This window comes from Nymphaea colorata, unplaced genomic scaffold (genome assembly GCF_008831285.2).
Source record: "Nymphaea colorata isolate Beijing-Zhang1983 unplaced genomic scaffold, ASM883128v2 scaffold0105, whole genome shotgun sequence".
Taxonomy (NCBI): domain Eukaryota; kingdom Viridiplantae; phylum Streptophyta; class Magnoliopsida; order Nymphaeales; family Nymphaeaceae; genus Nymphaea; species Nymphaea colorata.
Window position 1 is genome coordinate 12,217 of NW_022204611.1, and position 17,784 is coordinate 30,000.

General features: G+C 44.3%; 2 protein-coding genes across 2 annotated transcripts; both read right to left on the reverse strand.

The window, feature by feature from the left end:
• Nucleotides 1-13,265: 13,265 nt before the first annotated feature.
• LOC116268091 (uncharacterized) lies at nucleotides 13,266-14,009 on the reverse strand. Its single transcript, XM_031649898.1, has 2 exons — nucleotides 13,890-14,009; nucleotides 13,266-13,730 (listed from the first exon to the last, which is right to left on the reverse strand). The coding sequence occupies exons 1-2, from the start codon at nucleotides 14,007-14,009 to the stop codon at nucleotides 13,266-13,268; spliced, it is 585 nt and encodes a 194-aa protein (XP_031505758.1).
• A 1,079-nt stretch (nucleotides 14,010-15,088) lies between these two features.
• LOC116268090 (V-type proton ATPase catalytic subunit A-like) lies at nucleotides 15,089-17,002 on the reverse strand. Its single transcript, XM_031649897.1, is given in 4 exon segments — nucleotides 15,089-15,340; nucleotides 15,343-16,755; nucleotides 16,758-16,904; nucleotides 16,907-17,002. Coding segments are annotated over 4 exon segments (1,908 nt in total).
• Between the last annotated feature and the right edge of the window lie 782 nt (nucleotides 17,003-17,784).

Here is a 17,784-nt window from a genome sequence, read left to right on the forward strand (position 1 = left end):
TAAAGAGGAGTGCCTAAGAAAGACTCAGCGTAGTCGTCCTCGTTGTCTAACTCCTTCGCCAGGCCGAAGTCGATGAGGGCGATGTGGCCCCTAGCGTCAATCATTATATTTTCCGGTTTTAGATCGCGGTAGATGATCTTTTGCTTGTGCAGGAATTAGATGGCGTAGACTAGTTCTGAGAGGAGGATGAGAGCAGCTGCAGGCTCAAAAACGCCAAAATCCTTTATGTGCTGGCCTTTGATAAAGACATTTGTACTTAGATCACCGGTGGGAATGTATTCTAGAGCCATGTATAGATTTTCCGGAGTTTGGAAGGCGAAGTAGAGGGGGATGATGTACTTGCACTTTCTGCACTTGATGAGAGTCTTCAGTTCGGTGATTGCGTATTTCATCTGATTTCTCAAGAGTAATTTCTCCTTGTTGAGTTGTTTGAGTGCGAAAATGCGTTTATCTCTTTCAGCCAAGTATATGATGGAGAAGCTGCCGCTGCCTATCTTGTATTTAATCTCGAATTAGCTTAGCTTGATGAACTCTAAATACCCTCATTTATACTTTTGCTCTCGCGGATCATCACTTTCTCCTCAGGCAGTTCCTCATAAATGGTCTGCAGTTGGTTCGACTCTTCGAGAGTCACGATCCTCGTATCGATTTCTTCGTTGAGACTCTTAAGGAAGTTGCGGAAGGATTCTGACTTGGAGAAGGTGCGTCGTTAATTGAGATACTTGTTAAACGCCATGGCCTGCATGAGATACCCCATCCATTCCTTGCAGAGATTTTTGCTTGTGAATTTGAGGTCAATGGCGTCCTAATCGACCATGCTCATCCTGATAAAAAAGTAATCCTTCTTGCGGTAGCTCCTCAACTGGGCAATCCCGTTGATGCTGATGCGATCCTTCACCTCCTGGTATTTATCAGTGGTGTAGATTTTTAATTAGGTGATATTTAGCTCCAGGTGAAGCAGGGAAGAAAGACAGCATAGAAATTTGTTACATTTTTGAACCCTGCCGCGAATTATCGGTGGCTTTTAGGGCTCCACTGCCAGGAACTCCTTGGCCTCGTCATCGTAGTCCATCGAAGATACTTCATAGACGCTACTATCCTCACTGTACTTGCGGGAGGGCGGATTTGATTTAATGCTGTTTCGTTTCTACGATTGTTCGGTGAGAATGAGGACTGTGTTATTTTAGCTGACCTAGATTAGGGGTGTGTTACTTTGGCGATTGGTGATTAATTGAGTTGGAAGCATTCGTGATTTTTAATTCCCTCTTGTTCGAGCACTCTAGCCTTGACCTGTTCGATAGGCTAGCCGAGTCGTGCCTTGGCTGTCCCCTTGAGCGTATTGTTGTTTCTTAGAATCACTTAATAATTTATATTCACTAACATTCTTTATATTAATCTGGTGCCCTCTCACAGACACTTTGTCCGATTATCAACCAAAGGAAGATAAGATGATTTGGAGTGAAATGGAATAAGGTATAATGCATGTATGAGGGAATAATGAAGGGAAGATAGGAAAAGATAAGAAGATATGTGTATAATTAGGTAAGTCTAAAGGATGGGACTGCTTCAAAAAGATACACAAAAACCGTTAATATCACTAAAAAAACATCAAGAGCATATTTTTTCCTTCATGGTAAGTGATGCAATGTTAATCCATGCAATAAATATTCGGATTATATCTAATCTGAAATGGCAATGAAATGCCAGACTATTTATAATCAATATTATACCCACCATGTACGCACCTCCTCCCTATGGCGCACCCGCTGGCTATGGCGCTCCTCCTCCCAACTACTACGCCCCTCCTCCCCCAGGTCACCAGCAAGGCCCAGTCATCATCAACATCGCTGGTTCCGGCTCCTCCAGTGGCACCGTATGTCCCACTTGCCAGAAAGAGACCCCCAACGTTCCCAGAAAGAAGGTGGGATGCGTGACCATAGCTTGGTGCCTCTGCCTGCTGTTCACGGTGGGCGGCTGGGGGCTCTGCCTCATCCCCTGCTGCTGCAATGACAATTGCAAGGATACCGAGTTGGTCTGTCAGACCTGCCAATCCGTCAAGCAGACCATCAAAGCCAATTGCTGCTGATTCTCATAACATAATTTCCCCCTTACCCCATCCCCCCTGTGGGAATTGGTTATATTTATATTTAATGCACCGCTAACATGCGCGTAACGAGCATGGCTTGCCCACAATCCCGCAAAAATCTATCTCTCTGCATTCGGTCTTCGATCTTATCCGAAAGAAGAAGCACGAACTTTCGAAAAAATTGATCGATAATGATGAATCAGACATCCATTTGCCCAGACTGCAGAAGGAAAGGTAATCACTCATGCGGGAATAGCCAAGCTAAGAGGAAAGATAATAGAAAAGCGAATCTTTTGAGCATCGGGTTTAAATAGTACCGGTTACGCCTGCCAAAAAGTATCGGACAATATTGGAGGCCGGTTCGTTATCTTAAGAAAGGATAGACAGGGGCAAATAAATATCTGCGCTGAAATTGTAGTCAAAGCAAAAACCACAAATAACTCTCAATAAAAGACAGAATTAAAACTTCTCAAATGCCAAAAGAGTGAAAACCGAAGTGCAGGACATCTCCAGAAAGGGCACAAATACGACGCAAATATAGTCACACCGCTTGAGATAAAGCTCATAAGCTGATTTGAATCGGATAGAAGAGGCAAAGGAGAGATTTATGCTGGCTATTCAGATGATTCCTAAGGTCATGAAGATGAGAAACGAGGCAAGCTTATTGGCTTCCGTAGAGCCTTTGGAGATTTTCAATCCATTTGCCAATAGAAACCACAGAGTCGTCAACATTTGCCTGCTCAAAATGGGCAGGACCATCGTCCTCAACTCGTCAGTGCTCTACAAGATAGGGGAGGAATTGGATTGTTTCTACATAATCCTGCTGGGGAAGGTGAAGCTGGTCAACGGAGCTCTCAAGAAGATATGCCAAACTGGATAAACGATCCTGGAGGAAATTATCTTCAGCGACAAGCAAAAGAAAATTGCACTTGAACGGGCCAAGACTATCGGAAGGACGGTGCTGCTGTAGATGACTATAGAGGGCCTGAACAAGCTCAAGGAAGAATTGATAAGGTTCGGATTCAAACTGGGCTATCAGGAAATGGAATCCATCATTAAAAGAAACTACATCGTCAAGAATTGGCTTAGGAACAAAATCAGACTGGAAATCAATCGCTGAATCACTGTTTTTATATATATTATTCATATCATCACATCAAGATCCATATTTAAACTTCATCATACGTAAAGGGTTGCAATTCGAAGGTTTTATGGTCTAATTGTTTCTGTCTTATTGTTTTTCCTGTCAAAGATCGGGAACTAATCTATTTTATATATTTTTTAAGATAATGAGCTAGCCAGGCAATAGATTTTCGTCTAATAACTACCAGCCACCTCCATACGACCAGCAGCAATCTCAGCCACCAGTCATCCCATATTATGCTACTAATCCTTCTGCTCCTCAGCCAATCTATACTCCACCTCCAGTCGTTGCATACCAACCGCCAGTCGTCCAATAGGATCCTGAGTATCTGCTCGTGCAGTATTCCCCTACCGAAAGAAGTAATTTCGCTTTCATTTAGTAAAGATAAAGAGCTAGAATGCCCAAAAGTACAGCATGAATTCCGAATCCCCCATATACAAGCTTCCAACCAATTTTATTTAAAACCTCGTGTCTAAGTATCCTGACGAGTTTCCTCCCCAAGTGAGAGAGGAAATGACCAAAAACATCAGCAAAATGAGGAAAGACTACAGCATTTTTAACAAATGTCTTTGGGGAGGAGTGCTCTACTGGGCCTTATTGCGCAGAAGGACCTGGTTTAAGCTGACAGGCAACGCCATAATGCGCATAAGTTGGGCGTTTATCTGCTTCAACAACATGATCGATCTCAGTTTCAGCATCAATGAATATCTTACTCAAAACGCCTTCATGTATAACAGGGACTTCTAAGCTGTCCTGGCAAGGCACAACATCAACCCGATGGCCATCAGCAGGGCATAGCTGCTGGCGTCCTGATTCAACCATAATCACTAATTAGCTATGTATCATAAGATCCAATTCAATAATAATCATCACTTTGCCTCATCCTCCATCACGTAGTATCCCTTTTTCTCCTTCTCTTCCTCCTTGGGAGTTGTGATCAGGCCTTGATTTCTCTATACGACTGCACTATTCTAGCCGAAATTTGCAAGCTAGAATGAAACTGTCTCTTTGCTCTTGTGTTTTTTGTAGCGAACATAACCGTAAATACCACCTCCCATAACTGCAAGCAATAGGATGACAACGATAGCGACGATGGCTGTTCCATTGCTTGAGTTGTGGTCTTGGTTGATGCTTGAAGAGAGATCCATGTATTTGGTATTATAATAATAGGAATAGGCTTGATTGTTGACCTTCATATCCACTCTTCCAGTTATGTTGAATTTCTGAGGAATTTCCCCTTACTTGAATATCAAATTGACTTCGTTGTGACTATCCTGAAGATCCTGCAAGCTGGAGTATGTCAAATTCAAGGTTTTGTTGATGATTAATGGCTGAATTTCTTGCCTTGCGAATGGATGAGTTGGCTTGCTGGAGACAAAATTCGGGCATCTTGACAAAATGCCGATATTAGATTGATTGGTGATGTTTGATTCGCTTCGATCGGTCAGGTTCAGGATGAGGATGTGGTAAGTTAAAGTGATGTTGTTTTGCTCAATTAGACTGTCAATGCTGGTTAGCTTCGGTAAGGTAATGATGATGTGACCGTGATTATCGATGCTGATATTTGCAATTTCTTTACTTTAGAGGGACCACAAGGAAGAAAGTATCTTATAATCACTGCCAATCTTGTTGAGTTTTAATGAATATGGTCCTGATGATAACTCGCCACTTTTCACTGCTAAAAAGTAGTATCCGTAGTTGATTGAAAGCCTTCCGAATGCAGATTCCTCGTTTTTGAAGTATTAAGTTAGGTTGGTGTATGTTTGCAGGGACTATTATGCAAGGATAGATGAGCCGAGGATAGACTTATCGTTGGGGGCTTAAGGATCGCATGTAGTTAGCTGCACAGAGTAGTCCTGGCTTTATTTTTCTTCTACGATTTGGTATAAATCTATTCCTTCAGGCATGTGTTTGATGCTGTCTTCTCCAGGGACTATGTGTTTCAGCATTGGATTGTGAATAATCACATAATACTCCTTGAAGATGGCTGATTTATTAGGAGTTGAGAAGCAAAAAGTATACTCCTGGGCTGCTAGGAAAGCCATCTCGATACGGTATACATGAGCTGAGGAGTTCAGCTTGACTATGCTACTTTTGAGAAGTCTCTGAGCAATGCTGTTTACCATTCCTTTAATTGTGATATTGTAGAGAAGATCAATGCAACTGCAATTTCCATATTTTTGTCCATCCAAAACCAAATCCAGTACAACTTTTTCCCTTCCTACCTATAGGGGTGTTTTGTAATTATAGCAATTCTTTTCTTCGACTGAAGTAAAGGCATCATAGGCAATAATTCCTTCATAAAGTTCTCTTAAATACTTAATATTCTCAACAAATTTAAGTGATATGTTAAGTGGGATTTGCTAAGTATTGGTGATTTTAACTGCGTAGATAACTATATTGTCGCTTTGGGAGTCTTGGTTGATTTGGATCTATTTTGAACCGATGACTGTGGTTGTCTTCAAGTTTTTAGATGCACTGGAGACGCTTGAAATAGCAACGTCAACCACGCCTTTCAAGCTTTGTACATTTATGGATATTGATTACCTGGAGAGGAAAATGTATATCGTTGATTCTGCAGCCTGTATGATTGCGCTTGTCTCCTCATTATTTTTCAAGAAAATGTAATCCATTCTCTAAGCAATCAGTCTGATCGAAGGGCTTTTTGTCATAACTTTGATTGTGTAGGCATCATACTCTTGCTGTTCTTTGATGTCTAAGGTGGATGAATTGGCAGACATGAAGGAGTGAGAAATTAGGTTGGGGACGACGATAGAATCATAACTTTTGACCAACCTATTGGCAAGTATGTAATCGATTTTCTCCTATCCTATCGGTTCAGCAACAATCCTGAATGTATTCGTTGATGGATTCATCAAGATAACAGTTGCTTATCCATTCTAGACAGGCAGGGTATAATATTTGTTGGCGATTATGGTCTCAAAGGCAGAGTTGGTGAAGGTGACGACGTATATGCAAGTTTCTTAGGTGAGGACAGAGAATTTGATCGGTTATTGGGGATTATTGAATAGGATAGGACCGTATCTGTATGAATGCTCTATCTGTGAGTTATTGTAGAGAATCACAGGACGGCAGCTACTCCAAGAATCGATGTCCAACCGATAAGTATCACTGTAGTTGTCAATGTTTTCAAACTAGAAGCTATTGATTTGAAGGGTGGAGTTCATGTCAAGCGGTTCATTCAGTGGCAGTTTTATCGGAACTTCTGTATTAGACGCAATGAAACTGGTCCCCAATTCTGAGAATCTATAGCTGAAAGGGACTGTATGGTCAGAGATGAAGGAAATAGCAGCAATGCAGTAGATGTTGGCAGATTCACAGTTTAGCTTTTGTATGCCTGTGTGGGGAATATTGACGATGAGATAATTGCGAAGTGTATCTTAGGCAGTCAATGCATTTAAATTGGAAGGCAAGTCTGTGAAATTGATATGAAGGACGTTCTCGTTGGTATTGTCAATGGCAAAGATCATATACTTGGCAATCACTGTTTGCCCATCACTTCTAATGACCAAGCTATTGATGTCTCCTGCTGACTTGATGGGAAGGAGAACTTTTTTGGGAAGTTAGCTTGAGAGGAAGGGAACCATGGTTCCATTCATAAGCTATACGCGCGATTAGACCAGATAGATATTCATGGCGCCACCGTATGGGAGAGAAGCATTGATTTATGCAATACAAGGATAGCTCTCACAGGCTAAAGTAAGCGTATCCTTTACATTTGTTACAGATGTGTTATCAGTGGTGGATATTTATCCTTTCCCTTCATGATCACTCGAGAATCAGCTGCAACAGTCACGTTGATGATGCTGTAGCAGGCCTAACTACAACTAACAACCACCGCATTTTAATGATTAAGCTGGTTGTATCCACTATTTGCAGTGACTGTAAAGTTAGCTGCATTCTTGGATCCTCCGTTGGAGATGTTAAGGTAGATATTCTTCTCATACAGTAGAGGCGGTAACTATTTGAAGCATGTTGCGGGCAAGGGAAGTGAATATCCGAACCTAATACACTTAGGACTGCCATCGATTGCAATAGTGTATGGTCTTATGTGGGACTCATAGGCGAAAAGCTCATATGGATGAGTGGAATTGAGGGCAAAGATGTTGCTGATATCGTCTTCGATTCTTTTGTATTTGGTGGGGAGGTCGAATATTTGATTAAGGGTGAATTATATGTCAAAGAGAGAAGCTTCTTGGCCATATACTGTTAGGTAAATCATTTACGTTGACTTATTGACGATGTAGCTTATCGTGTTCTTGGTATTGAAGCTGATTTGGGATGTGTTCGCCATGAACTAGTTGATAGTTGGATTGGGAACAGTCAAGGATGTAAGGAAATCAACGGCTCCATTTAAAGTTTTAACTGTTATGTTCACTTGAGTATCGTCTGTTTTGATGCCTTTGAGAAGCTTAGCTGAAGTAACATTTATGTGATAGAATTTATACTATCTGAGAGCGACTTCTTGCAGCGATCCTCTGCTCTAAGCGTAATAGGTGGAATTTACTTGGTCATAGCCAAGGAAAACTTCATAGGGAATGCCTTATATATCCACTAAAGAATTTTCCACAATTAATTCGTATGTAGATCCGGCTTGTGCAGTGAAGATAAGTTGTCCATTAACTTACGATCCATTGGTGACGGTTGTGCATGTCTTATTCTTATGCTTGATTTGGCACTATTGAACAGAGAATTGCAGGTACTCTGTATTGTTAACAAGATAGGTTTAGTTTACATCCATAAATTGGGAATAGTTGATGAAGTAGGTGTAGCTTTTTAGGGAAGAGCCAGAGGATAGCTTTTAATGCTTTCGTTTATTAGCGAATAGCTCATTACTTGCTGATTGATCAGAAGAGGCTGGTCTTCCTGGGATTCATAAAGTCCAATCTAGTAGCCGAAGCTATAAGGACCGTTGATGGATATAACTAGCAAATCTTAGTATTCTTCTCGGCAGAGCTATCTGAGCATTGGCGAAATGACCATTTGGTAGCTCATGCCATTGACGCTTTCAAATGACTCCTAAATTCCCTCACAATATTCGATGTTAAATGATCCATATCCTGCAAAAGCACTCAATCTAACGTATATACTTCCATATGATTCATCAGTGACGTTTGAAGCGTTGCTCGATGAGCTGGAACTAAGGTAGAGGGTGTAATTTAAGCTTTAAGATGTTTTGTATGAGATGGTGGAGTTTAGTTACAGTTTGGGAGGAAGCTAGATGATCTTTGCATCGATAGCTGACCCTTTCTCACTCGATATCAAGACGTAAATGTCAGATACGTTTCCGAAAGTGGGAATGGGAAGCAATTGCCTGTAAGAACCATATGAAGTTGCAAGCACAGATACGCCTTGGTTGATTGAACTGTGAGGAATGGAATCAAACGAAGCAATGGCCTCAAATTCTCCTCCAACTTTACTAAAAGTGAACACAATAGCAGCATTGGAAAATTGCTCAATTTCGCTTGCATTCACCTTTAGCACGGCAGCTGACGATTTAGCGAAACTCAACTAAGAGGTTTGGATTATTTGGAGTGGTATTTAATCGATTAGATCTATTTACATGAAATAGGCAACGCTTTCTGATGCCAAAACTGAAAAATACACGGTAACAGTCCGATTCTGAACGTTTCCTGAGGCATCAGAGAGGTCCATAACGCAAGTATTCAGCTCAGAGTGGGTGCACTTGTGAGTGTAGTTTGTCGCATTGGGGAATTTGGTGAACGGTTGATTGCTGTTGGGGTCATTCAGACTCAAAAATTAGGTGAATGGGGACTCCAGAGAGGGATTGAGAGTGACGGTGAGCAATTTTTTGCTTGCTTTGAAGGTGGAAGAGTAGTAAACATAGCCAGGACCATTGGGTGTGCTCACGACTCCCTGGCCGACAGCCAGCGAGGAGATCGTAGGCTGTTGCTGTGCAATAAGAGAGGAAAAATAAGGGTAACTATTAGAAGCCGAGTGACTATTCTGGCAGTTTTGACCATATTATTTTATTTAACTTATAAATATCATCCACGGAAGATATCAGCCACTTGCACCCGTTTGGCTCATCCACTAATCTTAACATCGTTTAATTAATTGAACCATAAATCATGCTTAGCTGGAAAAACACAAAGCTGGAAAGATTGATTAAAATTGAAATTATAATCTAATCAAGCATCCAAACAAATGTCCAAAGATATCAGCCAAGCCCAACCTTCCAAGAACGACTTGTAGACTAATAAAAACGCATCAAAATGGGAGAAATTTACACCCACTATCAACAAGTTATTCATGAACAAATTACGAGGGTTGATTGAGGAATAATTCGCATTGAAGAATTTAGACAAGACCAAGAAGGATCTGTAGCAAAGATACGGAGTGCCTCAGGATTGCAAGATCTATAATTACAAACAGGCATAGACAAGAAGAATCAGCAAAAGATACGCTTCGTTGATTCCTGAGGAGGTGAAGCAGGATATCAACAAGACTAACAGATCGATGCTTTTCGGCTTGTCAGGCATATTGCTAGCAGGATTCACGTACTATGGAGGAGCGTATTATGTAAAAAAATACTCAAAATGGGGTAAATTGACTGCTTCCGGCATCTTTCAGAAGGCACTCGTGTACTGCATTCTTCTCAATACCACTAACTACTTCATGCTGGTCAGGAACTCAGAGGAAATCGACATTATCTTTAAGCATCACACGCACTATGAAAAAGCAATTAGTAAATATGAAGAAGAAATGCTCTCCTGATCAAGTTATATGTATGATATTACTGCAATCACTGCTTCCTATATATGAAATAATCCGTATCTTCAGCCACAGCCTTAAAGCTAGCATCCTGCTATATGAGGCTTTGCAGTTTGCCATTCAGCTCTGCTCGTTCCTCCTTCTTTTTGGGAATAAGATAGGTGGCCTTTTCGGTGAGGAGCATTCCTTACTTTTTGACCAAACTATGCACTCCTTTTGTGAGATATGCCGAATGGATGAATCCTAATACTACAACATCGAAAAATCCTTCATATTTTTTAGTGATTAGTTTTTAGTTGTTCATGGCCATGAGGTGAACTGAAAGGTTGTACTTGGTGAACCCTGGAAGAAGTTCTGCCTATTTCTACACTGTGATTTATTTGGAGTTGATGATTTATACCTTTTTCTTTTGCTCTTCTTCATCAGAGTCAAGAGCTTCCTCCTGCTTCTTGGGCTAAACCTTTTCTGAGGGGGTTTATATTTTTTCCTTTCCTTAGGCTATTTCTTCTTACTACTATTTGATCTACTTGAGTTGGTTTTTTCTCTTCTTCTTTTCCTCATTCCTCTGTTCCAGTTTGATCTTTGTTTCTTCGTCTGCCCGGTAGTAGTCTCTAAAGTGCTTCACGTACTCTTCTCCTTTTTCGAGCATGTTCAGCCAGTAGTTCATATTGTACTATGCGATTTAAACCGAGTGGCCGATGAACTTGAGATTAGCTTTTTTGAAGAGCAAATCATGCTGTTTGTAGTCGCACCGCACACCCAGTGCCACGTAGGGAGAAACAACGATATCTCCCCAATACCCTCTCACCAGACAGCTGGTCCTATCTTCCTTTTTCTTCCCTGAGGCGTAGCTGGAAAGAGTGCGGTTGGGCTATGAGTATTTGCTGAAACGCTGCTCGAAGGCAAGTCCGGTGAGTCTCCACTCCTTGTAGTGGTAGTAGTGGACGATGGGAGCGCAGGGCATCAGCAGCATGTTGTAGTCCCAATCCACCAAATTCGCCCTGTAATCGTATCTCTCCCGATAGAGATATCTCAATTTTTGGTCTCTCAGTTTTTCCATCTCGAAGGGAATTTTCACTACTTATCACCATGCTTACTTGACCAGGACTGTATAATCTCGCTCAGCTCGTCCCTCTCTTCGAACTTGAGCAATTTGAGGTGGACGAACTTCTTGAGAGGCGTGGCAATCTTTTTTTCTGAGTGTATGAAGTTGAGCAGATCTTCTCTCAAATTGTGAAGATACCTGGCATTTCTTTCTCTACGTTGAGGAAGGACTACTTAATCATGGAGTTTCCGAAGAGATCAAGAAAAAGCTCGATCCTTTCGTCGAAGTTCAAGGCAGTTTCGTGGATGACGTGCAGGAAGAGGAGGCACCGAGAAAGCAGTTCCTTGTTTGTTTCGTGGAAATATATCTAGATATTAGCGTATTTTCTGTCCTTTTGCGATTGCTATTCGGCATTGATGTCGCATAGGGTCTTCAGGATGTGACGAATGTCAGAACACCCACTCAGCAAAATGCGAACAGGACTCTCAGGAGATGCGTTTTTGTAGTGTTGGAGGACGTTGGTGGCCGGGGACATGCCCCAGTACTGGATGTGTCCAATTTGATTTACTATTTACATGGCTTTTAAATTATTTTAAATCAAATACTATCGCTTCTCCTTCGCTGGCCTTCCATACCGATAATGTTGAATGTTTAGATAAATATCGTACAGTATATGCTCAAAGCTGGTGAGGTGAGTAATAAGGCGGTCTTATAATATAATAACCCCCATGATCCAAAGAATGAACAAGGCGGATGAAGTCGACCTAATCGTTTCCAAGGCTGCAGACGAAGTCATCGAAATCGTTGCTCCCTAGGCGAAGAACCAGATCGTGCACACGCTGCGTGCGGTGATCGTGGTGATAGACCTGACCAAGTCGATCAACATGAAGGACTTCAAGCCCTCCCGGCTGAGCACGGTCACCACCATGCTCAAGTACTTCTTCAAGCGAGCCAAGGAAAACACCCCCATCATCAAGTTCGCCCTCGCCATCGTCGAAAACGAGACATGCAAATTCCGGTCCCACTTCACCTACGACCTAGAATGCCTGTTTTAAGAATTAGACAAGCTGAAAGTGGCAGCGGACTCCGGCCATTTCTCTATGGAAAACACGCTGAGAAGTTGTCTGTATGAATTCGACGGAGTTATTGGCTAGTTCCATAAGGAGATCCTGGTCATCCAGTCTTCTCCGCTCACCAAGGACGTGCGGAACATCTTCGACACCATAGAGATAATCAAGAGCTCAAAGATAGCGATCAACATCATCAGTTTGGTGGGGTGGACCAACGTCTATGTGGTACAGATCTACTTAAATAGAAACTGATCGAAGCGGTGAAGGGCCAGTACGTGACTGTAAGCTCTGGGGAGGAGTTTAAGAAGATGGTCAGCAGTTTGGCCAATCCGCCGGCCTTTGATGAGGATTCGGTTGTGCTGAGCAAGTTGAAGATGGGTTTGTGCAAAAAGGAAAATCTTCAAAATGAGCGTCTCTGTCTGTGCCACTTCTAACGCTGCAGGACGTATTACACTTGCAACATTTGCGAGGCGACGATATGCAAGGATCCGCCTGTGTAGTGTCCCGTCTGCGAGACCATTCTCATCCTGCCGACTGATCTCTACAACCACATCATTATCAACTGATTAGAAGAAAATCATTAACATCATATCAAACGCTCCCGTTCCATTCCTCGATCTCGAATTGCTTGTCGCTCTTGTAGATGTGCTTCAGCAGGTCCTTCCCCACGATGTCGTCGAATTTCTATGTTGAGTAATGCTTGAACTCCTTGGGGATGTAGGGGCCCTCCATCGTCTCGTTCAGAAGGGCGTTCCAGTCGAATCCTTTGAAGAAATCGTGGCTTTTGATCTTTTCGAAAGTGGTGGCGTTTCTTTGCTTGGGGTTCTTGATGAGCAGAGAAGTGATCAAGCTTTTAGCGTTTTCGTCCTTCATGAACTTGGGGAAGCTTAGATTGTATTTCTTGATAGCCGTGTACACTGCGTAAGGGTCTCCTGATGCGTTTTCGCCGAAGGGCAGACCGTAGCAGAGGAATTAGTAGAGGAGGCATCCGAGGGACCAAAGGTCGACTTAGAAGGAATACCCATTTCCCTCAAAGACCTCAGGAGCCATGTAGTGTGGAGTCCCAATGATGGTGAATGTCTTGAAGTATGTATCGGCAGTGAGTTCCTTGGCAGTGCCCATGTCGATGAGATAGACTTTTCCGCGATAGTCGATGACTGAATTTTAGGGTTTGAGGTCGCGGTAGACGACGCTGTTGGAGTGGAGGTACTCGATGGAGACCATGAGGCAGGCGAAGTAGTATTTGACCATCTCCATGCTCATGGACTTGATCTCTCGGATGACGTCGAACATCTCCTTCCCGTGGATGTATTCCATTAGTAGGAAAACGTAGTTCTTGTCGTGGAAGGCCTTCACGAAGCCCACGATGTAGGGGAAGATGGTTTTCTCCAAGATTTGCTTCTCCTGTAGCACGCTGGCCTCCATTTCTTCCTTCTTGATCTCCTCCTTGGAGAGGCATTTAATCGCGTACAGATTAGTCCCGTACTGGATATTCTTTACTAGGAAAACTTGCCCGAACTGTCCCTCTCCTAGTTTCTTCAGATACTGGAAATCTTTGAGATAGATCTTATTTTTGGGGGTGGTGTTCTTTTTATACAATTTTTGTATCTTTTTCTTGCTGCTCAGGCTCTAGAGTAATGTTTCTGCCTTCTTATAAGACAAATAACAACAATTCCCATCCTCGTTCTTGACCAGTTTGGAGCAAATATAGGTCTTGCTCGCCCATCCCTCCTCGTTGAACACGCAGCCCTCCTGCGTGTTGTTGATCTTCCCCTACAGGCAAATCACGAAACCGTTATACGCCGAAGGATCGATGGTGGCTTTGTCCTTCACGTAGAAGAGCTGGAACTCGGTGATGAGCTGGTTGATCTCGTTGGGAGGGAGGGTCTTGAAGATGGGCGACCGCATGAGTGCCCACTTCTTGGTGTTGTAGTACTTGAGGTTGTTGATGGAGGATCCGAGGGAATTCTAGATTTCCTTCCTGCTGATCATCGAGCAGACCACCTTGGTGATCGCGATGGCCGTCCCCGACCTCTTCATGTTCTCCTCTAGCGACGCCTCTCCGAAGATCTCTCCAGCGTTGAGCAGGATATCATGCTTTCCCTCGATCTGGATCTTGATGTTGCCTTCGGTGATGATGTACATGGCCTGCGCGTCGTCTCCGGCTCTGAAGATGACTTCATCTGCGTGGAAGACGACCACTTTGATGGTGTTGGCGAGGGTGTATTTCTGTTTGTTGGTGAGGGAGGAGAACATGGGGACTGCCTTGATGGCGTCGGCGTTTTTGGATTCCTCTTCCAATTTCATCTTCTGGAGGGTTTTGCGGTAGAGCGCCGGCTTCATGATGAGGAACTAGCAGCTCTTGGTCTGGCAGGAAATAGAAGCGCTTCTGGCAGCCTTGAACAGCAGGGCCATTTCTCCGAAGGACTGTCCCTTCTCGAGGACGCGGATCAGCTTGCCGTCGATTTCCACTTCGACTTTGCCCTTGTAGATGAGGAAGAAGCAGCTTCCTATTTCTCCCTGTTTGAAGATGTATTTGGTCTATTGCGAGCGTGCGTAGATCATCTCCTCGCAGACGCCCTTGAGTTCTGGCTTGGTGAGTGAGGAGAAGAGTTGGTGTTATTCCAATTTTTCAATGGCGAATAGAAGTTGCGTTTCCGTGAGTTTGTTGGAGACTATTTATATTTTTTCGGTTATAGCCTCTGTGAGGTCCACGGAGTTCCTCCTGAAGTTTTTATTCTTCTGCTTGTGACGTTTACCGTCGATGAGACTGGGAGGGTTTTCAGTATCTATGGAATGAGAACAGCCCATTTTCTAATATAATTTCTATTAAAGATTATATGGAAGATTAAAAGCGCAAATCAATTATTCACTACTAAATGGTAATCCCAACCCAAGCCTCCCCGCCCCGCCAGCACCACCCCACCGCTGCGGCAATCGTTTTGGATCAGTGAAAAGGCGGCGCTTGGTTATAATCCATAAAGTCATCATTTGTTCATCAGGTTCTTGAAGACGGTGGTGATCTCGTCCACCAGGTTGTTGAAGATCTCGCTCAACTGCTTCCGGTCCACCTTCGGGTCCTGGAACTTCATCTGCTTCAGCTTGTTCAGCTGCACGCCCGTCTGGCTCTTCAGGAAGGCGAAATTGATGCGGTCCGGACGCTTAGCCGTCTCCACGATGGCGCGCTGGGCCAACTCGTAGTAGCGCACGATCGCCTTCATCATGCCGGTCGTCTTAATCGATAATCGATTACCTTCTAGAGGGGGCAGGTGAAGTCGTGCTCAGAGAAAGCGTTCTGCTGCAGGAACTCTCCCTTGATGATGTTGGCGATCTCGAGGGTGAGCTTCTGGTCCTCGGAGAGGGAGTCCTTGCCGACCAGTTGCACGATTTCGTTGAGTTCCACTTCCTCGTGCAGGATTTCCTTGATCCTCTGTCTGAGGCTGGAGAACTCCTTGTCGTAGTTCTCGTTGAAGTACTTGTCGAGCTGTCTCTCGTAGTTGGAGGTGGAGATGGTCCAGTTGACGGAGGGGAAGTGCTTCTTCTGGGCCAGTTTTTTGTCGAGTCCCCAGAAGACCTGCACGATGGAGAGGGTGGAGGTGGTGACGGGATCGGCGAAGTCACCGCCGGGAGGACTCACAGCGCCCACGATGGTGATGGATCCCTTACGTTCAGGAGATCCGAGGCAGGTCACCTTACCTGCTCTCTCGTAGAACTGTGCGAGTTTGGTGGCAAGATAGGCGGGGTAGCCGGAGTCACCGGGCATCTCTGCCAGACGGCCAGAGATTTCTCTGAGGGCCTCTGCCCATCGGGAAGTGGAATCAGCCATCATGGAGACGTTCCTGCCCATGTCGCGGAAGTACTCGGCGAGAGTGATGCCGGTGTAGATGCTGGCCTCTCTGGCGGCGACGGGCATGTTGGAGGTATTGGCGACCAGGGACGTCCTTTGCATGATAGAGACTTCCTTGCCGTTCTTGATGGTAGTGAGGGCGGGGAATTCCTCGAGCACTTCAGCCATTTCGTTTCCGCGCTCACCGCAGCCGACGTAGATGATGACCTCGCTGTTGGAGTGCTTGGAGAGGGCTTGGGAAATGCAGGTCTTTCCGCAGCCGAAGGCGCCGGGGATGGCGCAGGTTCCGCCGAGGATGGAGGGGAACATGGCGTCGAGGACTCTCTGTCCGGTGATGAGGGGGACGTCTCCTGCGAGTTTTTCGACGATGGGCCTGGGCTGTCTGACTGGCCACTTGTGGCTCATGGAGTACTTGGTCCTCTTGCCGTCGAGTTCGAGTTCGAGGACTTCCTCGTGGATGTTGTAGGAGCCGGCGGGGGCGACGTAGGTGACTCTGCCCTTGCACTTGGGAGGCACCAGGATGCTGTGTTCGGAGAAGAGACTGTTCTCGTAGACGGTACCGAAGATGTCGCCCTGTGAGAGGATGTCCCCCTACTTGATGGAAGTTGGTCGGAATTACCACAGCTTGGTCGGGTTTAGTGAAGGCACGTCTACACCCTTAGGCACGAACACGGATTGAGAGTACTCAGCAATGACCTTGAGGGGACGCTGGATACCGTCGAATATCTGATCAAGGATGCCTGGACCGAGTTCCACCGATAGCGGTTGTTTAGTTCTCTCAACAGGATCGCCCACGGTCAGGCCGGCTGAATCGTCAAGCAGTTACATGTGTCTTCGTAGCACTGGATGTAGGCTGAGTCTCCGTCCAGTTTGATGATCTCTCCGACCAGTTTGTCGTAGCCCACCTTCACCAGCTCGTACATCTTGGATCCTCCCATTCTTTCGGCGACGACGACTGCATAGGGCGAGACTTACGCGGTCCTGAGACTTTGAAGATCTTTCCGTAGGAACTCTCCTTCTCGCGAAGCTACTCAATGTAGGTCTTTTGCTCCATTGTCGACAAATCTAATTATAGTAGTTTTAATCAAATCCCATCAGATGACCGTAGGGATATGAGGGTAGACGGCGGAAATAATTAGAAAGGGGGATTGGATTCAAATGGGGGGATTGTTGCCGCTTAACGGCATCATATGGATTGGGGGGAAAGAATAAAGACACGTGTAGGGTATCTGATTAACGAGATGGTAGGTGAGAGGGATTGAGGACGTTTTGGGGGATTCGATGGGCTGGTTTACGCTTATTTGGAGGTTAATTTATGGTTGGAATAAAATTGATTAATTTATAAGGTAAACTATTCCATTTCTATTCGATCAACCCAAAAACAGGATCCCCTTCTTCCCTCCTTCCCCACCCAACCCCATCAGGGGAAATCCTGCACTTACCCCCTCTCCTCACGCGCAGGATACAACTTTTTTTCATAATTTTCCAAACAGCCCACACAAGCATTTTATTTAATTTACCATCGTCCAAATATAAAATCCGCCTATCCTCTAGCCCGCATTCCTCTGTTGAGCTTTTTCCCTCCTTTTCCTTCCCGAAATCCCATGAGTGTGTAGTTTTTAGGGGCAATAAATTCACAAATGTATTTTCTATATGATTCCTATTTATAACTTAAATTCTATTAACTTCAAATCGACCACCCATGCTGCACTCTCCCACCCACTCTGTCCCCATTAATGCCGCCCCCATATCCCCGCCCCATAAATCCTACGTCGAAATATAACCAAAATCAGCAAAAAATTTTCCACCTCGGGATGGTTCTACTCCATTGAAAGC

Coding starts and splice junctions, on each gene's coding strand:
- LOC116268091 (XM_031649898.1), bottom strand. CDS start 14,009: ATGCGGTCGCCCATCTTCAAGACCCTCCCTCCCAACGAGATCAACCAG. Junction 13,731..13,889: donor CTTCGGCGTATAACGGTTTC/GTGATTTGCCTG, acceptor ACATTACTCTAG/AGCCTGAGCAGCAAGAAAAA.